Genomic DNA, 16,506 nt, shown 5'->3' with positions numbered 1-16,506 from the left:
ATTCTCCCTGCTCAGTAGGGACAGGAGCTGCTGCTAGGAAGACTTGCTGCAGGAATACTGGAAAAGTGCCACTGGAAGAGCAAATTCCTGCCAAACAGCAACTTCAGCAAGGAAAGGAGAAAATTGAAGACATGAAAAATTGTAGATTCCACAATTTCTAGATGTCTAATTTTTGCTTATGATTAAAGGTTAGTCCCCTTTTCCTATTGTCAAGATACTTTATGATGTAAACATCAGTGTCATTGTCATATTACCCCAGACTTTTACTGTCTACAAATGAAATAACACGAGCAGCAAAGGTGCTACAAACTAACTGCTGCCACGGCCTATTCCTTTACATGAAGCATGGGACTTTAGAGTGTATATCAGCCTAATAACCGTGTGTAAAAGACCAAAAAAATTAAATACAAAGTTGTTAATGTAATAGGTTTATTTAAGAGCGAATAAGTGAAGACACAGAACTGTTAAGGTGTTCATATTAATCTTCATTTGCCCATATCACATGTGTATTTATTTAAATATATATTCATTACTTGCTCACAATACTGATTATGCTAATGTTACTGTAAAAACCTTCACATACCTATATCTTGATGTGTACTAAAAACTTATAACCTTAATATTTCATTAGCATCTCTTACATACATTAACTTATGCATTTAACAGCTCAAAGAATAAGTCCAATGTGCATGCACAGGAGCAGAGTAACTTTACGTGAACCTTGACTTTTGAATTTCTTGAACTTTGTACATTTGCTATGTTTGTATTACCACAGTGCCTTAAAGGAACACTGTTCAAGATATTTAAAATCCACATTTTTGTCTGTTATCGCATTAAAAAATTAAATATTTTTCAAAAGCTGACTTGCTGCATCTCTCTCAGCTGGGACACTAAAGACAGATAAGTCAGTCTGTCAATTTCATTTTCAAGTTATCATGCACTAAACCCCAGTATTTCAGCTACAGAAAGTGCAGTATTTTAAAAAAACTGTTTCCACTGGAAATACTTGTATATTTCATGTAACATTTCTACTGATCTTAAATTTTCTAAAGGTTTGTTCTTAAAGAGCATAAACTTGGGGTGAAATCTGCTCCAACAGTATCTCTTTAATATTGCAATACTAAATTTTTCTAACTTAGCTTGAATGAAAACAGTGCCTCTCAAAATGAGAGTTGGCTGCAACTGACAGCTACTGTAAAAGGGAATTAAAGTATATGTAAAAAATGGTCATGCCACCTTGGATTGTAATCTCAGATATCATTAGCTAATCAGCGTTGCATTCAGGTCAGGACAACTCCAACAAATCCCAGGGTGGTCTAGAAAGTGTTGTCAGTATTGCCTTCTCACTGAGTCAGCAGTGAATTAATGCCCCATTTATTGTGTTGGGGGCACTGCCCAAAATAAAGTCTAACTTGCAACTACTGAAGATCCCTTCATGCTTTTTACACAAGCGAGGAAGTAAGACCTGGTGCCCTGTCCAAATTCTAAATGGGGTAATTACTGCTGTCCTGTTGTAGTGTACTATTAAATAACTGCCACGTTCCACCCACAAGGTGGCTACATTTCAGTTGTGCATGAAGAGATTACTCTAAGTTTACTTTCTAAAATACTGTGGGATCTCCATCTCAAATATAAGATGTTATGCATCAATTATATTGTTTTGGAATGAGAAAATTATTTCTGACAGTCAAGCAAATTTATTACAAACATTAGTTTAGATAAAATGTACAGTTAATCAGAAAACTATAAACTAACATGATATTTTATGAAGAAAGCCTAGTAGTTAGATTTTCTTTGCAAACACCCATCTGGTTTGTGCTAAGATCATGACTGTTTTCAAACACTGGGGTACACCTGTTTTACATATAGCTTTATCACTTTGTTACATGAATTATGTATACAAATTTCAAGTTTTCAGATATATTAATTTTTAAATATATATTTTTAATTGGGGGTATGTTTTATCTCAATAATTCAACATGGTACAGACAAAGTCCAACACAAGATGTATCTCAAAAAGTAGAGTGGTTAGATTTAAATAGTTTAAGTCAATTATTTCTCCTAAAAAGGAAATCTCTACTAAAACCAATTAGACAGTCCACTGCAGTGTTGCCTGCCAGCTGCTCTTCACACAATACACAGTCGTGGCAAAAATGGCCCTTTGCCACAGATCCTGCAAATTGTTGCTACATTAAATGTTGCAGGCAGAGTGACATGTCTGCAGAGGTGGCATTTGACATATATTTCACTATCTACAGCAGGGAAAATGGCTCAGCAGCCAAGGGAAAGTATTTCCTACATCTTTTTGTAGGCATCCAACTGCAGAAGAGGCTATATGCTATACATTTTGCTCTGCGGGTACAGCAAAAGGGGAAAGTTCTTTAGACTATGTTTTGTTGCTAGTTCCAAAGTTGAGCTCAGCCACTATTTTGACTGTTCTCTGCTGTGAATGGAAAATCCCCTCTCAGCAGTAGCAGGCTGGTGTCTGCAGCACACACCCACTGCACACAGCAGAAATTCCAGTCAATAAGGCAAATGGGGCCCAGCCGATGGAAGGGGAGGAAGGAGACATACGAACAATAAGGAAAGCATCTGGCTGTATGACTAACTGGAAAGGAGACTGGAGTCAGATGTAGATTGCAGTCCCAGATCCAAGGCTACAACTGTCTCTCTTGCTATAGGAAAACCGTATAAATTCTCACTGTCCTAATTTTGCATAGAGAGAGACAAGATGGGTGAGGTAATACCTTTTACTAGACAACTTTCAAGCTCCACCGAACTCTTCAGTTCTGTGGAGCACAAAAACTTGTCTCTTATTGGACCAACTTCTGTTGGTGAAATAAAAGATATTACTTCACCCACCTTGTGTCTCTCATATCCTGGGACCAACACGGCTACAGCAACAGTGGAAACTTGTTTCCAGTCTGTTCAAAACTACTAATAAAAAGCCAGCTCAGGGTTTCCAGCCCACATACTAGTGCAATTCTGTGAACCAAACAATGAAATCCAGCGTGTAGTTTTATCCAGCTGGAGCAAGATTTACACACTTCTGCTTCAGAGCTATGGAAATGCAAAAGCAGAGCCCCTTCTCTGAACAGGAACCAGCCATCTCCTAAGCACAGTACTAATGGAGGCTGTTCTGCTGTCCTTCCCTGGAGACAGCAGCCAGCACTACTGAAGCTTCTCACGTAGCAACCAGAGCTCCAGAGCCAACTGCAGCTGCTGTCACTGCCTTGAACACTTACCCACAGGATCCAAAGCAAAGCAACACCCTCCTTCCTTCCTTCACCTTTGTGCTTCAAGCCAGAAGGCTGGAAACAAAATGACTTCCTGGGCCAGTTACAGAAAAATTCCTAGTACCTCCTTCATAGGTGAAACGGGAAACTCCTACTCCCTATTAAGGACATACTGAACTCTTTGTCTAGCCTTAGATTTTTGCTTTTAACAGCAACACTTCCAGAGTGTCAATTTGGAAATTAAAAAATAATAATGCTACCAAAATCATGGGTTTTGCAACAATAGTCCCATCCCCCACAAGATATTAATTCACTCTCCTGCCCACAACCTCTGCCTGAGTGAACCTTAAACACTCCAATTACATAATGGGACAGAGAGAGACTGCAGGAGGCCACTGCAAGGCCTGCAAAGAGCTATTATCTCCTTAAAGCAGCACTGGCCTCTGCAGAGAGCTGGAAGAATCCCAATGGTATATTTTAATCACTGTACAATAAAATCCCAGTACCCCTCTGCACAACAGACTATCTGCTGCCTGTTGAGAATCCCCTTTATTACATCAATTTTCCCTGCTTAGTAGCACAAGGAACCGCATCTCGGTTCCTTCCTTCTGTCAGGGAACAGGAATGTGAAGTTCTTCCCAGAGCCACTTTCCAGCTTAGACAGCCAAGCCCAACATTTTACAAGACATATGACATACAACAAAGGAGCTCTGTTTGAACAGTAGGCCATTGGCATCCAAGGACGAGCTGCTGGAGACACAGGTGACCTTGTCACAGCTGTATGCTGTTAAAAACATGAACTGTGTTTTAGTTAGGTCCTGAGCCTAAACAGCCAGGTAGGGAGGCTGGGAAGCCACCCAGCAGGAAACACACGACAGACAACCCAATGCAGGAAAATCCGTGCTGCAGCCTCCAGCACAAGGCAAGAAAAGAGGAGAGGATTATTAGTGAGCACACTGTACAGGCACCATGAGAAAGCAGAAAATGCAGGTCAAACACCTCCTCCCCCATACCCCGAAGGGACCAGCAGCTCAGAGCTGACAGCAGGGACAGGAAAGGAAACAGCAGCCCAGAGCAGGCTGCTTCAAGACAGAGGGTGATCCTCTCATTCCTGTGAAGCAATAATTTTGGACTGGACGTGATTAGCACAAAAGGGGGCTTTCCCACAATAGTGACTTTCCCCTCTCCTTCTCTCTACAAGCAGCTCAAAGGCAACTGACAAAGCCCTCCACTGTACCGACCACCACCCACACACAGACTTGCCTGGGAACCAAAACAAACTGAATTAATCAGAATCTAAATCACCCTCGACCACGATAGCGACAACTCTGTCCTCCCAAGACAGGCAGATGCACACACAGAGGAGAAACGCCATGATTCCCCCTGGCAGTGAGCGAGGAGTCCCCGTCCCCACAGCCCCCGAGCTGGGTAGTCCCCCATACCCTGGCTGGGGCTCCCATCTGTACAAACACCTCCGCACACCCAGCCGAGATTCCCTCCCACTTGCCCCCCCGCCGCCGCCTGAGGGCTTACCCAAGGCTCCCCCCGGGCTCGGCCCGCCCCTCCCGGGCTCGGCCAGGGGCCCCCCGAGCTCGGCCCGCCCCCCCCGGGCTCGGTCCCCCCCGGGCTCGGCCAGGGGCCCCCCGGGCTCGTTTTCTCCTCCCCGCGCGCGGCTGGGCTGCGGGGGCCCCCCCGCCATCCCCCCAGCGCGGAGTTTCTCTCGCGCAGTCCCGCGGGGACGGAGACAGGGCAGCGAGCGAGCGGCGGCGGCCACAGCGAGAAGAGAGGCAGGTCAGGGGCGGCTGCAGCCGGCCGGCACCCGTGAGGTGCTGCCGGGGACGCAGGCCGCGGGCCCGTCACCCTGCGGGCGCCCCGGGGTTCCCTTCCCCCCAGAGCCCGCCCCCTACCTGGCCGGCCCGATGCCCGGGCCCCCGCGCACCACTAGGCCCGGCTCGGCGCCACGGCGTTTCCTGGGCAGCAGACGGGACCGAGACCCTCTGCGGCGGCGGCGGCAGCAGCAGCCGCCTCGGCCCCTCCCCCTCAGCACCAGTGGCTGCACCTCTTCCACGGGCCTGGCGGAAACGGCACTGAGAGCACGGGGCTCCCCAGCGCTGGCGCCAGGGGCCATCCGGACACGCCCACTGCCACTCCCCATTGGCTGCACCGCCGCCTAGCTCCACCCATTTCAACCATATATTGGCAGCAGCCCCTCTTCGAGCCTCACCTCCTCACACTTTCGATTGGCCCCTGGTTGAGCAGGTCACGCCCATTCCCACATCTCATTGGCTACAGTTGGCCCGCCCAGTGGCTCTCGCCACAGAGGCGGCTTCCTATTGGTGTCCCAAGCTGCCACTGCGACGGGGGTAGCGACGACACAGAAAAGGCGCGAGCGGCTGCCTTACTGCTAATACAGGAGCCCCGCCGCAGCTTCGAGGGCGGTTCCTATTGGCTACGGTGTGTATCAGGCCGTCTTGAAATTATGCTCTGGTTGGCCGAGCTTCCCGTCAGTTAGGGACAAGTACCCGCCTTGCGCTACGTAAAAGGGGAGGAGCCGGCCTATGATTGGCTCGGCGCCGCTTGCACCACGTGGGTGCGCCCCTCTCCCGGGGTGTAACTCCCGCCTCAGGACACGTGGCAGACAGAAGGGGTGGGGCGGTTTGCGAACCGGACTCCTAGCGCTCGCAGAGCACGCGCACGCAGCCTCCCTCCCCGCCCAGCCGGCGAGGGGGGCCGCGCGCCGGAGGAGCGCCCCCGCACGTGGAGCGGGTCACGCGCCGGCCTGCGGCGCTGGTCCCCGGCTCGCGCAGAGACGCGGCCTGTCGGGTTTCCCCTCGGCCCAGCGCCCCCCGGGGGCCGCTTCCAGCCGCAGGCCGGGCTGGGGCGGCCTGCCCTGCGCGCGGCGCGGCGCGGCCCCCTGGAGCGCGCGGCTTTGGGCCTTGTAAAGCTTTACGAGAACGGGGGACAGCGTCCGCCCCTCTGTAAGGCTTGCTGAAAGGTGCGGCCTCCCCAGCGGGGCGCGGGGAGCCCTGCGGAGAGCCCGCGCAGCGCCTCCCCGAGCGGAGAGCTGGCTGACTGGCCGCCTCTGGCCACACACCTATCACCCGCCTGCTGTAAAACAGAGAGACAGGCCCCTGCGTTGGCCACGCTAAGGCAAGGAAGTGACCTGTCCCCGGCGAACCACTTTCCCAGACCGGCAGGTTCTGCTCACAGGCCTCTGCAGGAGGAGGTCAGCTAACTGAGGGAAGGGCAGCTGTGGACCAGGCCCTGCCCTCTAAACTCCGTCTTCGCTCGCTGTAGGAAAGCGAACACTAATTCCTGGATGCTCTGAGGGGACCTAATGACAACGTAAAGTGTGCCAGGGTCACCTCCCTGCACACTGGAGCCAGTCTCCCCAGAAGCATTCCTAGCTGCAGCTGAAGGATGAGTCCCATTGAAGCATGTTCCTCACTGACTTCCCAACAGAAAGAGTGGCTTCATCTTCCTCAAGGTCTAGCGCAAGGGGATGGGGCTACTGCAAAACATCTGAAGAGGACAAGCTGCCTTTTCATGTTATTTTTACTGAACAGTAACAGATCTGGGCATAAGGTTTCGTGGGTAAAAAACCCATTTCTTCAGATGCATCTGAAATGGGTTTTTTACCCACAAAAGCTTATTCCCAAATAAATCAGTTAGTCTTTAAGGTGCCACCGGACTCCTTGTTGTTTTTGTGGATACAGACAACACAGCTACCTCCTGATACTTTACCCACAATGTTCAGTAATGTTTTTCCTCATGGCTTTGTTCCTGTGCCAAGTGGAGGACATTTAATAGTGGTGCAGCCAACATGCTTCCTGTCACTTTAGTCATTGCACTAGTCTGAGAGATCTCAGCACAGGGCTAGAAAAAAGTTGAAAACCCCAAGCCTGATTCACTTAGAATCAGGCATATAATCCAGCAGCCTAACTCCTCCCATCCTCTTGCAGGATGTAGAGAACAAACTGATGCAGCTTCCCAGAGTCTTATCTGAAACACAATCGAGGGCCATCTTGTGGAGGAAATGCAGTCTCTACACACACTGTATGACAAGATACATATTGTGAAGTCATTTTAAGCACTTAGGCCACAGCATGTGACTGGACAGCAGGAAGTGGCATCTTACTCCTCTCTATACTGCAACAGGTCTATTATGTTCTTTAATTCAGAGTTCACTCAAGCTTTGCCTGGACCCTGAGGATTCTCAGCACTCTCCAGTGAAATCCTCATCTCCACTACAGCAGGCACCCTGCCCCATTTTCCAGTCTAGCTACCTTCACTCTAAGAGGATACTGCCCTGGCCTGCTCTCCCCATGACCCTTTCAAATACCATCTCCCCCACAATGCACACAGTCTCAATATCTTCACCTACCTACTGCCTCTTTAGCAAAGCTGCTGTGGCAAAGGGTTTTCCACCTCATCACTACTGCTGCTTTGAAGATTGCTACTCTTGGTGGATACAGCAACAGAGAAGACAGGACACAACAGGAGTGCCACCTAGAGCAGCAAGAGGCAGATGAGACTCTGCAGACAATTTCACCCCAATCTCTGGTACAGTGACCTGCCAAAAAAAAAAAAAAAAAAAAAAAATCTAGGGAAACTCTGGAAGTTGGAATGTTTCCAAAGCATTAAATTCTCTAGCTGCATCATGTGATGTCATGTGGAACAGTCTCAAACTTTGAAAAAATATAGAGTTTGGCACTGAATATCTTGAACTACCATGGGCCACGTGTCTTCCTGGTTTTACCTATCCCTGAGATTGTAAGAGCACACAGGTGACTATGCAGAGCTTTCAGCATCTCATCCAATGATTCTTCCAAAGCAGATGTTGTAACCACATCATACCCGACAGCTGTGCTCATATTTTACCCAGGAACAGCCTAAACAAATCTGCTGCTATCAGCAGGCAAGAATTCAAGTGCACTCAGTAGCACCTTTTCTTATCAGATATGTTAAAAACAGACAGTCATTCAAATCATTCAACATGCAGCTCCTTCAGGACCCCACTGAACTCATGGGTTCTCTCCTTTTCCCAGAGTCTTAGCCACAGCAAATGGAGAATCTACAACAAGAGCATTTCCGGTACTGCCCCCAAGTCATACACAAAGGGAATGCTGAATAAGCCAGGCAACTATAGAAACCACTCCCCCTTCCCCCATGAAAAGGGAAGTGGAAGAAGGAAAGTGGGATATTCTACTCTCTTCCTGAAGGCAAATAAAAGTTTAACAAAACCAAATCAGAACAGTACAACCATCAGGAAATACTTCTTTTTGGGACAGGGTCCATGTCAGGTTGTACCGCACCGGGCGTAATGAGGAGCTACTGGGAGCCTCTGGCTACTAGTGCAATTTAAGTTGCATGGTTATTCTGCAGCATCACTTTGTAAATCTAGGTACTTATACAGCCTCAATTTCTATAGATAGTGAGCAAACAAACAGGGAGAAAGTGGCAGAACCAGGAACTGAATCCAGATGTCTTGAGTCCAGGTCTCGTGCTTCAATTTTAATGCTATTCTATCACTCTATAGGGCACCTCCAACTCTTATAGGTGGAGTATCTTATTCAGATGGCACCCATCAGTTCTCATTCACAAACCTATTTTCCCTCCTTAAATTAACATATGATGCAGAAAACATCTACCAGTTGTTTGGCAACTACAGTTAGCTATAAATATCCAACATTACTTATGTACTGGATAATTGTGTGCTTAACAACACTGTTTCCATTAAAAGTCATCCCTGACTTCAGGAAGTTTGTGACTGCCATAAAAAATGGTCACCTCTACTCCAGCAAAGGATCTTATTTCCATAACATCTTGTGTGTTCTACTGCAATCTGCAACATAGGCACATTCCTATAATTTGACAAAAAGTCTTAAATTTGCTATGCAGGTGAAGTACAAACAGATAATAAGTGCTGTTAGTGAACTTTAAGCACCTACACTGCCAGAAGCTGGGAATGGTTACAGGGTATGGATCACTTTATGATTACCTGTTCTCTTAATTCCTTCTGGGGCACCTGGCATTGCCCACTGACGAAAGACAGGATACTGGGCTGGATGGACCTTTGGTCTGACCCAGCCTGGCTGTTCTTATCTTCTAACACTGACACTACAGACAAGCATGAGGGTTCCCCCCCCCAAGAAACTATTCAGGCACATCAACACCTTGCTTATTAACAAGCATCCAAGTTTAGTGTGGAGACCATATCGTGTAAGCCAAAAGTCTCTCCATAGGGCATACAGGAGGTCTAAGCAGGTTCTCATCACAAGCCTTATGACAAAGCAATGCCTCTGCTTCTTTCCCCCCTCAGTATACGTAATTTTTAAAAACCTGTCTTGGCAGTTCAGACCACAGGTAATAAGATCCAGTTCACGGGACAGCCACAGTTTCACCTCTTCCAATTCCAGAACTGTTCTGTATGGGGTACTTGGCATGGAGGTGTTATGGGCAAAAAATGAACACTACAGAACCATGCAAACCTGGATGCTGCTGCCATCGGCCAGTACCTAGACAGATACAATCAGCCAAGCCTACACATAACTAAAAGCCATTACTGTCACCCAGGTCTACTTAGTCCTATATCCTGTCTTTGACAGTGGCCAGTCCCAGATACATAAGTGCAAGAAATTCCTGTAGAAGGCAATTATGGAATAACCTGCCCATAAGGGAAATGTCTTCCCAGCTCTGAAACAAGAAGGTTTATTATCCCTTCTTATCCAGCTGACCCCCATAAACCTATGTTCTTAGTCATTTAATCATCCAATATTTGAAACCCATTTTTATGCAGGAGATGAAAGGACATACACCTCCCTCCACAAAAATAAAAAGCCCTCCCATCCTCAGCATGGCAGTGTACATTCCCTGGATTCCAATCAGACTCTAGAATTTCAGGCTGTATTGACAGTGGGAATGAACAGAGTCATAAGCTCATCACACAGACTTCAACGAAAGGCAAGGTATGTCAGAATTTCATCTTGTTCATAAGCACGTTTCAGAAAATACAAGCCTTGGTTTTCCAAGACAATTCTAGGGAAGCTAGAGGTAGAACTGTGCAGCAGTCTCTCTGATCCACTTGCAGCAGAGGAGCAACCCTGCCTCTCACCGTCCTGGGCTAGCAAGACAGACTCCCTCAGACAGAAGGAAGAGTGCTGCCTCCTCACTCGAACAGCACACCTCCCCTGAGCTCCAGCAGGCAGAAAGGAGAGAAGCCGTCTGGTTCCCATGACTCTCTGAAGGGCCCAAGATGCTGTTAACAGGTGCCTCTTTCTCCACATTGCAGAGAGGTCACTTGCAAATTCCACGCGCGTAGTCAGGTACAGCCCAAAATAGGCTTTGGTGCTGCTCTCAGTTCAACAGCCTCAGCTTCCCAGTCACCTGATTCATTATTCCTTCTTCTCCGATAATGGCAAGGACAGTGTAGGATCCAGCTGGAACCTGCAGTGGAGAGATGAACATGCAATTGTGTCAACAGCAATTCAGATGATGGTAAACATTCAATTTTGATTTAACGACTTCAAGTGAAAGAGTCCACCATATCCATAAGTTGTTCCAATGACTAATTATCTTCACTGTTAAGAATTTGCACCTTTTGTAGTCTGAATTGTCTAGCTTCAGTTTCCAGCCATAGGATCTTCTCATGCCTTGGTCTGACAAGAGTCCTCCACCATCAAATCTTCTCCCTGTATACGTACTTATAGATTGGGGTGGGCAAATTATGGCCTGCAGGCTGGATCCGGCCTGCCAGCCGTTTTAATCCAGCCCTTGAGCTCCCTCTGGGGAGCGAAGTCTGGGGCTTGCCCCGCTCCAGCTGGGGAGCAGGGTTGGGGGCCGCTCCATGCCGAAGCAGCGGCATGGCCCCTCTCCGGCTCCTACACATAGGGGCAGCCAGGGGGCTCCACTCTGCCCCAAGTGCCACCCCTGCAGCTCCCATTTGCCAGGAACCCCAGCCAATGGGAGCTGCAGGGGCAGGGCCTGCAGATATGGCAGCACGCAGAGCCTCCCAGCCGCGCTTCCGCGTAGGAGCCAGAGAAGGGACATGCCGCTGCTTCCGGGAGCCTCTTGAAGTAAGCGCCACTCAGAGCTTGCATTCCTGAGCCCCTTCCTGCCCTCCAAATCCCTTGATCCCAGCCTGGAGCACCCTGCTGCACCCCAAACCTCTCATCCCCAGCCCCCCCTCCAGAGCCCATGCCCCAGCCCAGAGCCCCCTTCCACACCTTGAACTCCTCATTTCTGGCCCCACCCCGGAGCCTGCACCCCAACCCCAATTTTGTGAGCATTCATGGCCTACCATACAATTTCTATTCCCAGATGTGGCCCTCGGGCCAAAAAGTTTGCCCACCCCTGTTACAGATTGATCAAGTCACCTCAACTTCCTGGATAAACTAAATAGATCTAGCTTTTTTAGTCTGGAAAGTACACACAGTAAAAACTCAAATCGTTCTTGTGGATCTTCTTAGAACCCTTTCCAACATGTTTTTAGAGTATTGGCACCAGAACTGGACATAGTATTTCAGTAGTCTCCTTAATGCTATATATAAAGTTAATACCACCTCCCTAATTCTACATCATCCAAGGGTCACATTAGCTCTCAACCACAACATTGCACTGCACCTCACATTCAGCTGATTTCCACCCTGATCCCTAAGTCACTATCAGGGTCAGTGCTTTCCAGGATGCAGTCCCCCAGCCTACAAGTGGGTCCGGCCAACCGGTCCAACATAGCCAGGGCTAACGGTTAAGGTTGGTTAATGGTAAGCCTAATGCTTACTGGTTAACCTTTTACATCCCTAGGACCTACATTCCTGGATCCTAGATGTATGACCTTGTGTTTGGCATGCTCACTCACAGGCACATACACTCTCCCCCTCAGTGATTACAGGTTACCACATTGCACTGTTCTGGAGCAGTATTACTCCAGAAACTGCTAAACTGCTAATTTATTGTCATTGCTATCAGTGTCTACTTTCCCCTTCCAATTTTTTTTTAAATTTTATCACTTCTTTCAAATCCCTTAACTAGAACAATTTAACTGAAGAATCATTTGATAATTGTTGAATGATGGGGTTTTTAAGACATCTAGTAAAGTTTTCTTAGAGTGACTTCCAATTATTATTCATATTGTTTTAAATTTTTCCTTCCAGTTTTGCTCACAATTGTTTTCAAGCTTTGGGACATTGGCCCTTTTAAAGTGCCAAATGTATTGTATTAGTTACACACATGCACTCAATTCCTAACTTGGTTACCTGTGTCCTCCCTGCATCCTGCACCAGGTACGTTGGCAGCTCCAGGCTCAAAGCCAATGCTTGCAGATCCATCAGGTGGGCAGTGTTTGATCCTTGAACTACAACCTTCTTTGCACTAACAAGGAAAAAGCAAGTGATCAGAAAGAGCACATACTGTCCCGCGACCTCTTATCACAGGCTGCTTGACTAGGGGAGCAGTGTACAAGCTAAGGAAGTCATTAGCCTAACAAAACAGTTAGAGATCCATCTCCCATTCATCTAGCAACTGCAAACCCATTTGCTTCAGATATGAGAATAGTTATTCTGAATTTATTAAGTTAAATTTCAGATAAATTATCTACAAGAGACACAAAAAACCCAGATCAGAAAGGCTCCTCCCCCCTTTGGCCCTTTTAACTACCAAGTAGAATGAGAACATTCTGATGTCGACTCACCTTTATCTGTTTAACCATTTCAGACAACTGCTTGAAGAACCATTTAGTGAGAATGCTAAATTAGTGACAGGGGAGGTTAAGAGGGACAGCCAAGGAGAATGCAGTGTGAAAGCTCTGCTGCTACTGCCCCTCAAGCTTAGTCTCTGATATTGCCTGTTGTTATTTCAATTCTTCACCCTCCCTCCCAACAAGGAAGCCTGACCAACATGAGTCAGAGTGCTCCACTTTGTCTCTGAATTTTACAACATATATTCAAAGGGATGCCTGGACACTTGTCTGTCAGGCATACATTACCATCTTACCCACATTCATCCCACTGGCAGATCATCTCCCTCCCAGTGGATTTTTCCTGTATTAACTGGTACAGGCCAACAGCTGCATGTCCGACCTGGGCTGCTATCTGTAAGGTGAAACATTACATCTGAATAGGTGAGCCACTGAAGCCACTCCTCCCACTGGTGTGATAATAGGGGCACAAGTCCTATGCATTCAAGTAAGGCCTTCAGCAGGAGGCAGTCCATCACCTTCCCAGATTTGAAGGGGAAAAGGCCCCCAAACCTCTCATCCCCAGCCCCCCCTCCAGAGCCCATGCCCGAGCCCAGAGCCCACACTGGCTGGCACCTAGCTCTTTTCACAGGTGGCTCTGCAGTCTGGGCAGGGCGGGCGACCACCCCCCTCCCCGCAGCTTGACCGGCCAGAATTTGGGCTGCTCGAAGCTTTCTCCGGGCCACCACTGAACTTTACCTTCCCCACGCCCATGGCGAGCTCCATGTTCACCACAAACACCATCTTGTAGCAGCCGCCACCATCCGCCTGCTCCTGGAAAAGAAACCTGGGTGGAGCGGGGGGGGGCGCCGCCAGGAGAGGGGCCCCGGGCTCCGCGCGCGAGCGGGGGGGGGGGGGGGGGCGCCACCAGGAGAGGGGCCCCGGGCTCCGCGAGCGGGGGGGGGGGGGGGGGGCGCCGCCAGGAGAGGGGCCCCGGGCTCCGCGCGCGGGGGGGGGGGGGGGGCGCCACCAGGAGAGGGGCCCCGGGCTCCGCGCGCGAGCGGGGGGGGGGGGGGGGGGGCGCCCCCAGGAGAGGGGCCCCGGGCTCCGCGCGCGAGCGGGGGGGGGGGGGGGGGGCGCCACCAGGAGAGGGGCCCCGGGCTCCGCGCGCGAGCGGGGGGGGGGGGGGGCGCCACCAGGAGAGGGGCCCCGGGCTCCTACCTGCCTCTCCAGGCCGCCGAAGTAGAGCTGCGCCGCCGCCTCCGCGGACACATTCCCGGTCAGGGCCAGCGCCTACAGGGTGGAGAGAGAGCGGCGTGAGGCGAGGCGATGCCAGGCCAGGCCCGGCTCACCCGGCAGGGGCCGCCCCGCCTCACCTGGCGCGCCGCCGCCTCAGGCACCCCCAGCTCCCGCAACGGCCCCAGCAGCGCCTCATCTGCCTCCATCCCGCCGCGTGACCTGCGGCCGCTCCGCTCCGCTCTTGGCTGCGCCCGCCGTAGCCTGCCCAATCCGATTTGTTCCTCGCTTCCATGTGATTCCCGGCCACGCCCACACCCCGGCAAGGAATCCCCCTCGTCTTCCGCTGTCCTACCAGCCCTTTGCCCCTCCCCTCTGCGACCCAACGTCCCCCGCGCCCCGCCCCTCGTCTCTGCGCCCCGCCTCCAGCCGCTCTGCAGGGCCAGGGCCGCTCACTCCGCCCAGGCCGCGCCAGCCAGGGTCACGTGCCCCACCGTTCCCCCACTGCCCCCACCCCGCCGGGGCAGACAGCACTGCCCCGCCCCCAGCCGGGCGCCGCGGCCACCTGCGGGCCTGTGGCGCAGACGCCCAAGTCTGAGCCCGGGAGAGGAAGCACCGCGCCCACGTGGATTTGACCCACAAGCGCATTCATCGAATCATAAAAAGAAAAGGAGAACTTGGGGCACCTCAGAGACTAACCAATTTATTTGCCTCTAAGGTGCCCCAAGTTCTCCTTTTCTTTTTGCGAATACAGACTAACACGGCTGCTCCTCTGAAACCTGTCACAGAATCACAAAATCTCAGGGTTGGAAGGGACCTCAGGAGGTCACCTAGTCCAACCCCCTGCTCAAAGCAGGGCCAATCCCCAACTAAATCATCCCAGCCAGGGCTTTGTCAAGCCTGACCTTAAAAACTTCTAAGGAAGGAGATTCCCCCACCTCCCTAGGTAACGCATTCCAGTGCTTCACCACCCTCCTAGTGAAAAATTTTTTCCTAATATCCAACCTAAACCTCCCCCACTGCAACTTGAGACCATTACTCCTCGTTCTGTCATCCGCTACCACTGAGAACAGTCTAGGTCCATCCTCTTTGGAACCCCCTTTCAGGCAGTTGAAAGCAGCTATCAAATCCCCCCTCATTTGTCTCTTCCGCAGACTAAACAATCCCAGTTCCCTCAGCCTCTCCTCATAAGTCATGTGTTCCAGTCCCCTAATCATTTTTGTTGCCCTCTGCTGGACATTTTCCAATTTTTCCACATCCTTCTTGTAGTGTGGGGCCCAAAACTGGACACAGTGCTCCAGATGAGGCCTCACCAATGTCCAATAGAGGGGAACGATCACATAATTAGCATGTGGAATTCAGTCACAGGATATAATTGAAGATAGAATTCAGAAAGATATTGAATAATTATATGGATAACATGAACATTTGCAGTTACATTAAACAGGATTAAAAAGGAATAGTCTGTAAACCCTGAAGCCTCAGGCCACGAACCAGCTGCCAACTAAACAGGTTTAAGAAGAAATTGCCCCTAGGGAGAGGTTGCTGCATAATTGTCCATTATGAGGTTTCATTCACCTCTCCCTGCAACATGAATTACTGGCCAATGTCTGAGAAAGGATACTACTTTAGACAGACCACTCAGAGGAATTGCCAAACTTAATCCAGGGTCCCTCTGTATTTAGTGTGCTTACCCCTCAATTCCCAAGACCCATCAAAGTGTGGTATTTGCATATGCTTACAAACCATTCAGGAATAAAGGGATTAATTAAACTGAAGCCTTTTCAGAATTAGGCCTGCTTAAGGTAAACAACATACAAATATAAAGATGAGATACTGCAGCTAAAATAGCTGGAATATCCTTTGATGCAGGATCCAACTGAGAAAGCTTCAGCAAATGCAATGGTACCTGGATGGCCAGTGAGACAGAAGCATCCACAGATGTGGTAACTGGGCTGTGGAAATGGCATCAGGGAGGGCAGTACTGGGATCAGATAAGGGGAGAGAAGGTAGTTCTCTTCTCCTCCCCATCCTACCTGTAATCCCAGAGGAGCTGAGTAATATTGATAAAATGATCAGCACGGAAATAGTTAACAGTGTTGACATGCAACTCACCATCATTAGAGTCAGAGTTAACACCCATCATCAAAATGTACTAGATCACCGGTTCTCAAACTTTAGCAACCCAAGGACCCCCATTTTAATTTAAAATTTTTCACAGACCCCCAAGCTGGCTTCTAATTTTCCCCAGGGTGCTCAATCCCAGCCCAGCCCCAAGCCCCACCCCTACCCTTCCCCCAAGTCCCCCCCTCATCTTCACACCCCCACCCCTCCTCTTCCCTGCCTCTTTCCACCCCATCC

General features: G+C 49.6%; 2 protein-coding genes across 22 annotated transcripts in view; both read right to left on the bottom strand.

Annotated features, from left to right (window-relative positions):
- Window positions 1–5,637, bottom strand: part of SETD5 (SET domain containing 5) — a 163,263-nt gene extending 157,626 nt beyond the window's left edge. For 3 of the 20 annotated variants that reach the window (XM_043552100.1, XM_043552103.1, XM_043552112.1), the window contains exon 1: window positions 5,144–5,630. The gene's annotated coding sequence lies outside the window, so the exon portion shown is untranslated. Of the gene's footprint in view, window positions 1–5,143 lie in introns of all 20 variants that reach the window. The other 17 variants (XM_037904629.2, XM_043552107.1, XM_043552108.1 and 14 more) reach the window with 11 other exon arrangements.
- Window positions 5,638–10,205: 4,568 nt separating this feature from the next.
- On the bottom strand, window positions 10,206–14,453 carry LOC119566805 (probable peptidyl-tRNA hydrolase 2). Of its 2 annotated transcripts, XM_037904671.2 has the most exons (6): window positions 14,286–14,453; window positions 14,131–14,202; window positions 13,669–13,743; window positions 13,227–13,324; window positions 12,491–12,605; window positions 10,206–10,682 (listed from the first exon to the last, which is right to left on the bottom strand). In XM_037904671.2, the coding sequence occupies exons 1-6, from the start codon at window positions 14,352–14,354 to the stop codon at window positions 10,593–10,595; spliced, it is 519 nt and encodes a 172-aa protein (XP_037760599.1). In that variant the 5' UTR covers window positions 14,355–14,453; the 3' UTR covers window positions 10,206–10,592. The 2 variants fall into 2 exon arrangements, with proteins under 2 accessions (XP_037760599.1, XP_043408034.1); XM_043552099.1 differs by lacking the exon at window positions 13,669–13,743 and having other exon boundaries at window positions 14,286–14,434.
- Window positions 14,454–16,506: the final 2,053 nt, after the last annotated feature.

The sequence above is a fragment of the Chelonia mydas genome, chromosome 7, assembly GCF_015237465.2.
Source record: "Chelonia mydas isolate rCheMyd1 chromosome 7, rCheMyd1.pri.v2, whole genome shotgun sequence".
In the NCBI taxonomy this organism is placed as follows: domain Eukaryota; kingdom Metazoa; phylum Chordata; order Testudines; family Cheloniidae; genus Chelonia; species Chelonia mydas.
This window is presented reverse-complemented; position numbering and strand designations above follow the sequence as displayed.

Bases quoted from the DNA above. Each gene is read 5' to 3' on its own strand.
- LOC119566805 (XM_037904671.2), bottom strand. From the start codon at position 14,354: ATGGAGGCAGATGAGGCGCTGCTGGGGCCGTTGCGGGAGCTGGGGGTG. The intron at 13,744-14,130 runs GTAGGAGCCCGG...TTTCTTTTCCAG, and splicing joins TCGGCGGCCTGGAGAGGCAG to GAGCAGGCGGATGGTGGCGG. The intron at 13,325-13,668 runs GTAAAGTTCAGT...TTCACCTTACAG, and splicing joins TCGCCATGGGCGTGGGGAAG to ATAGCAGCCCAGGTCGGACA.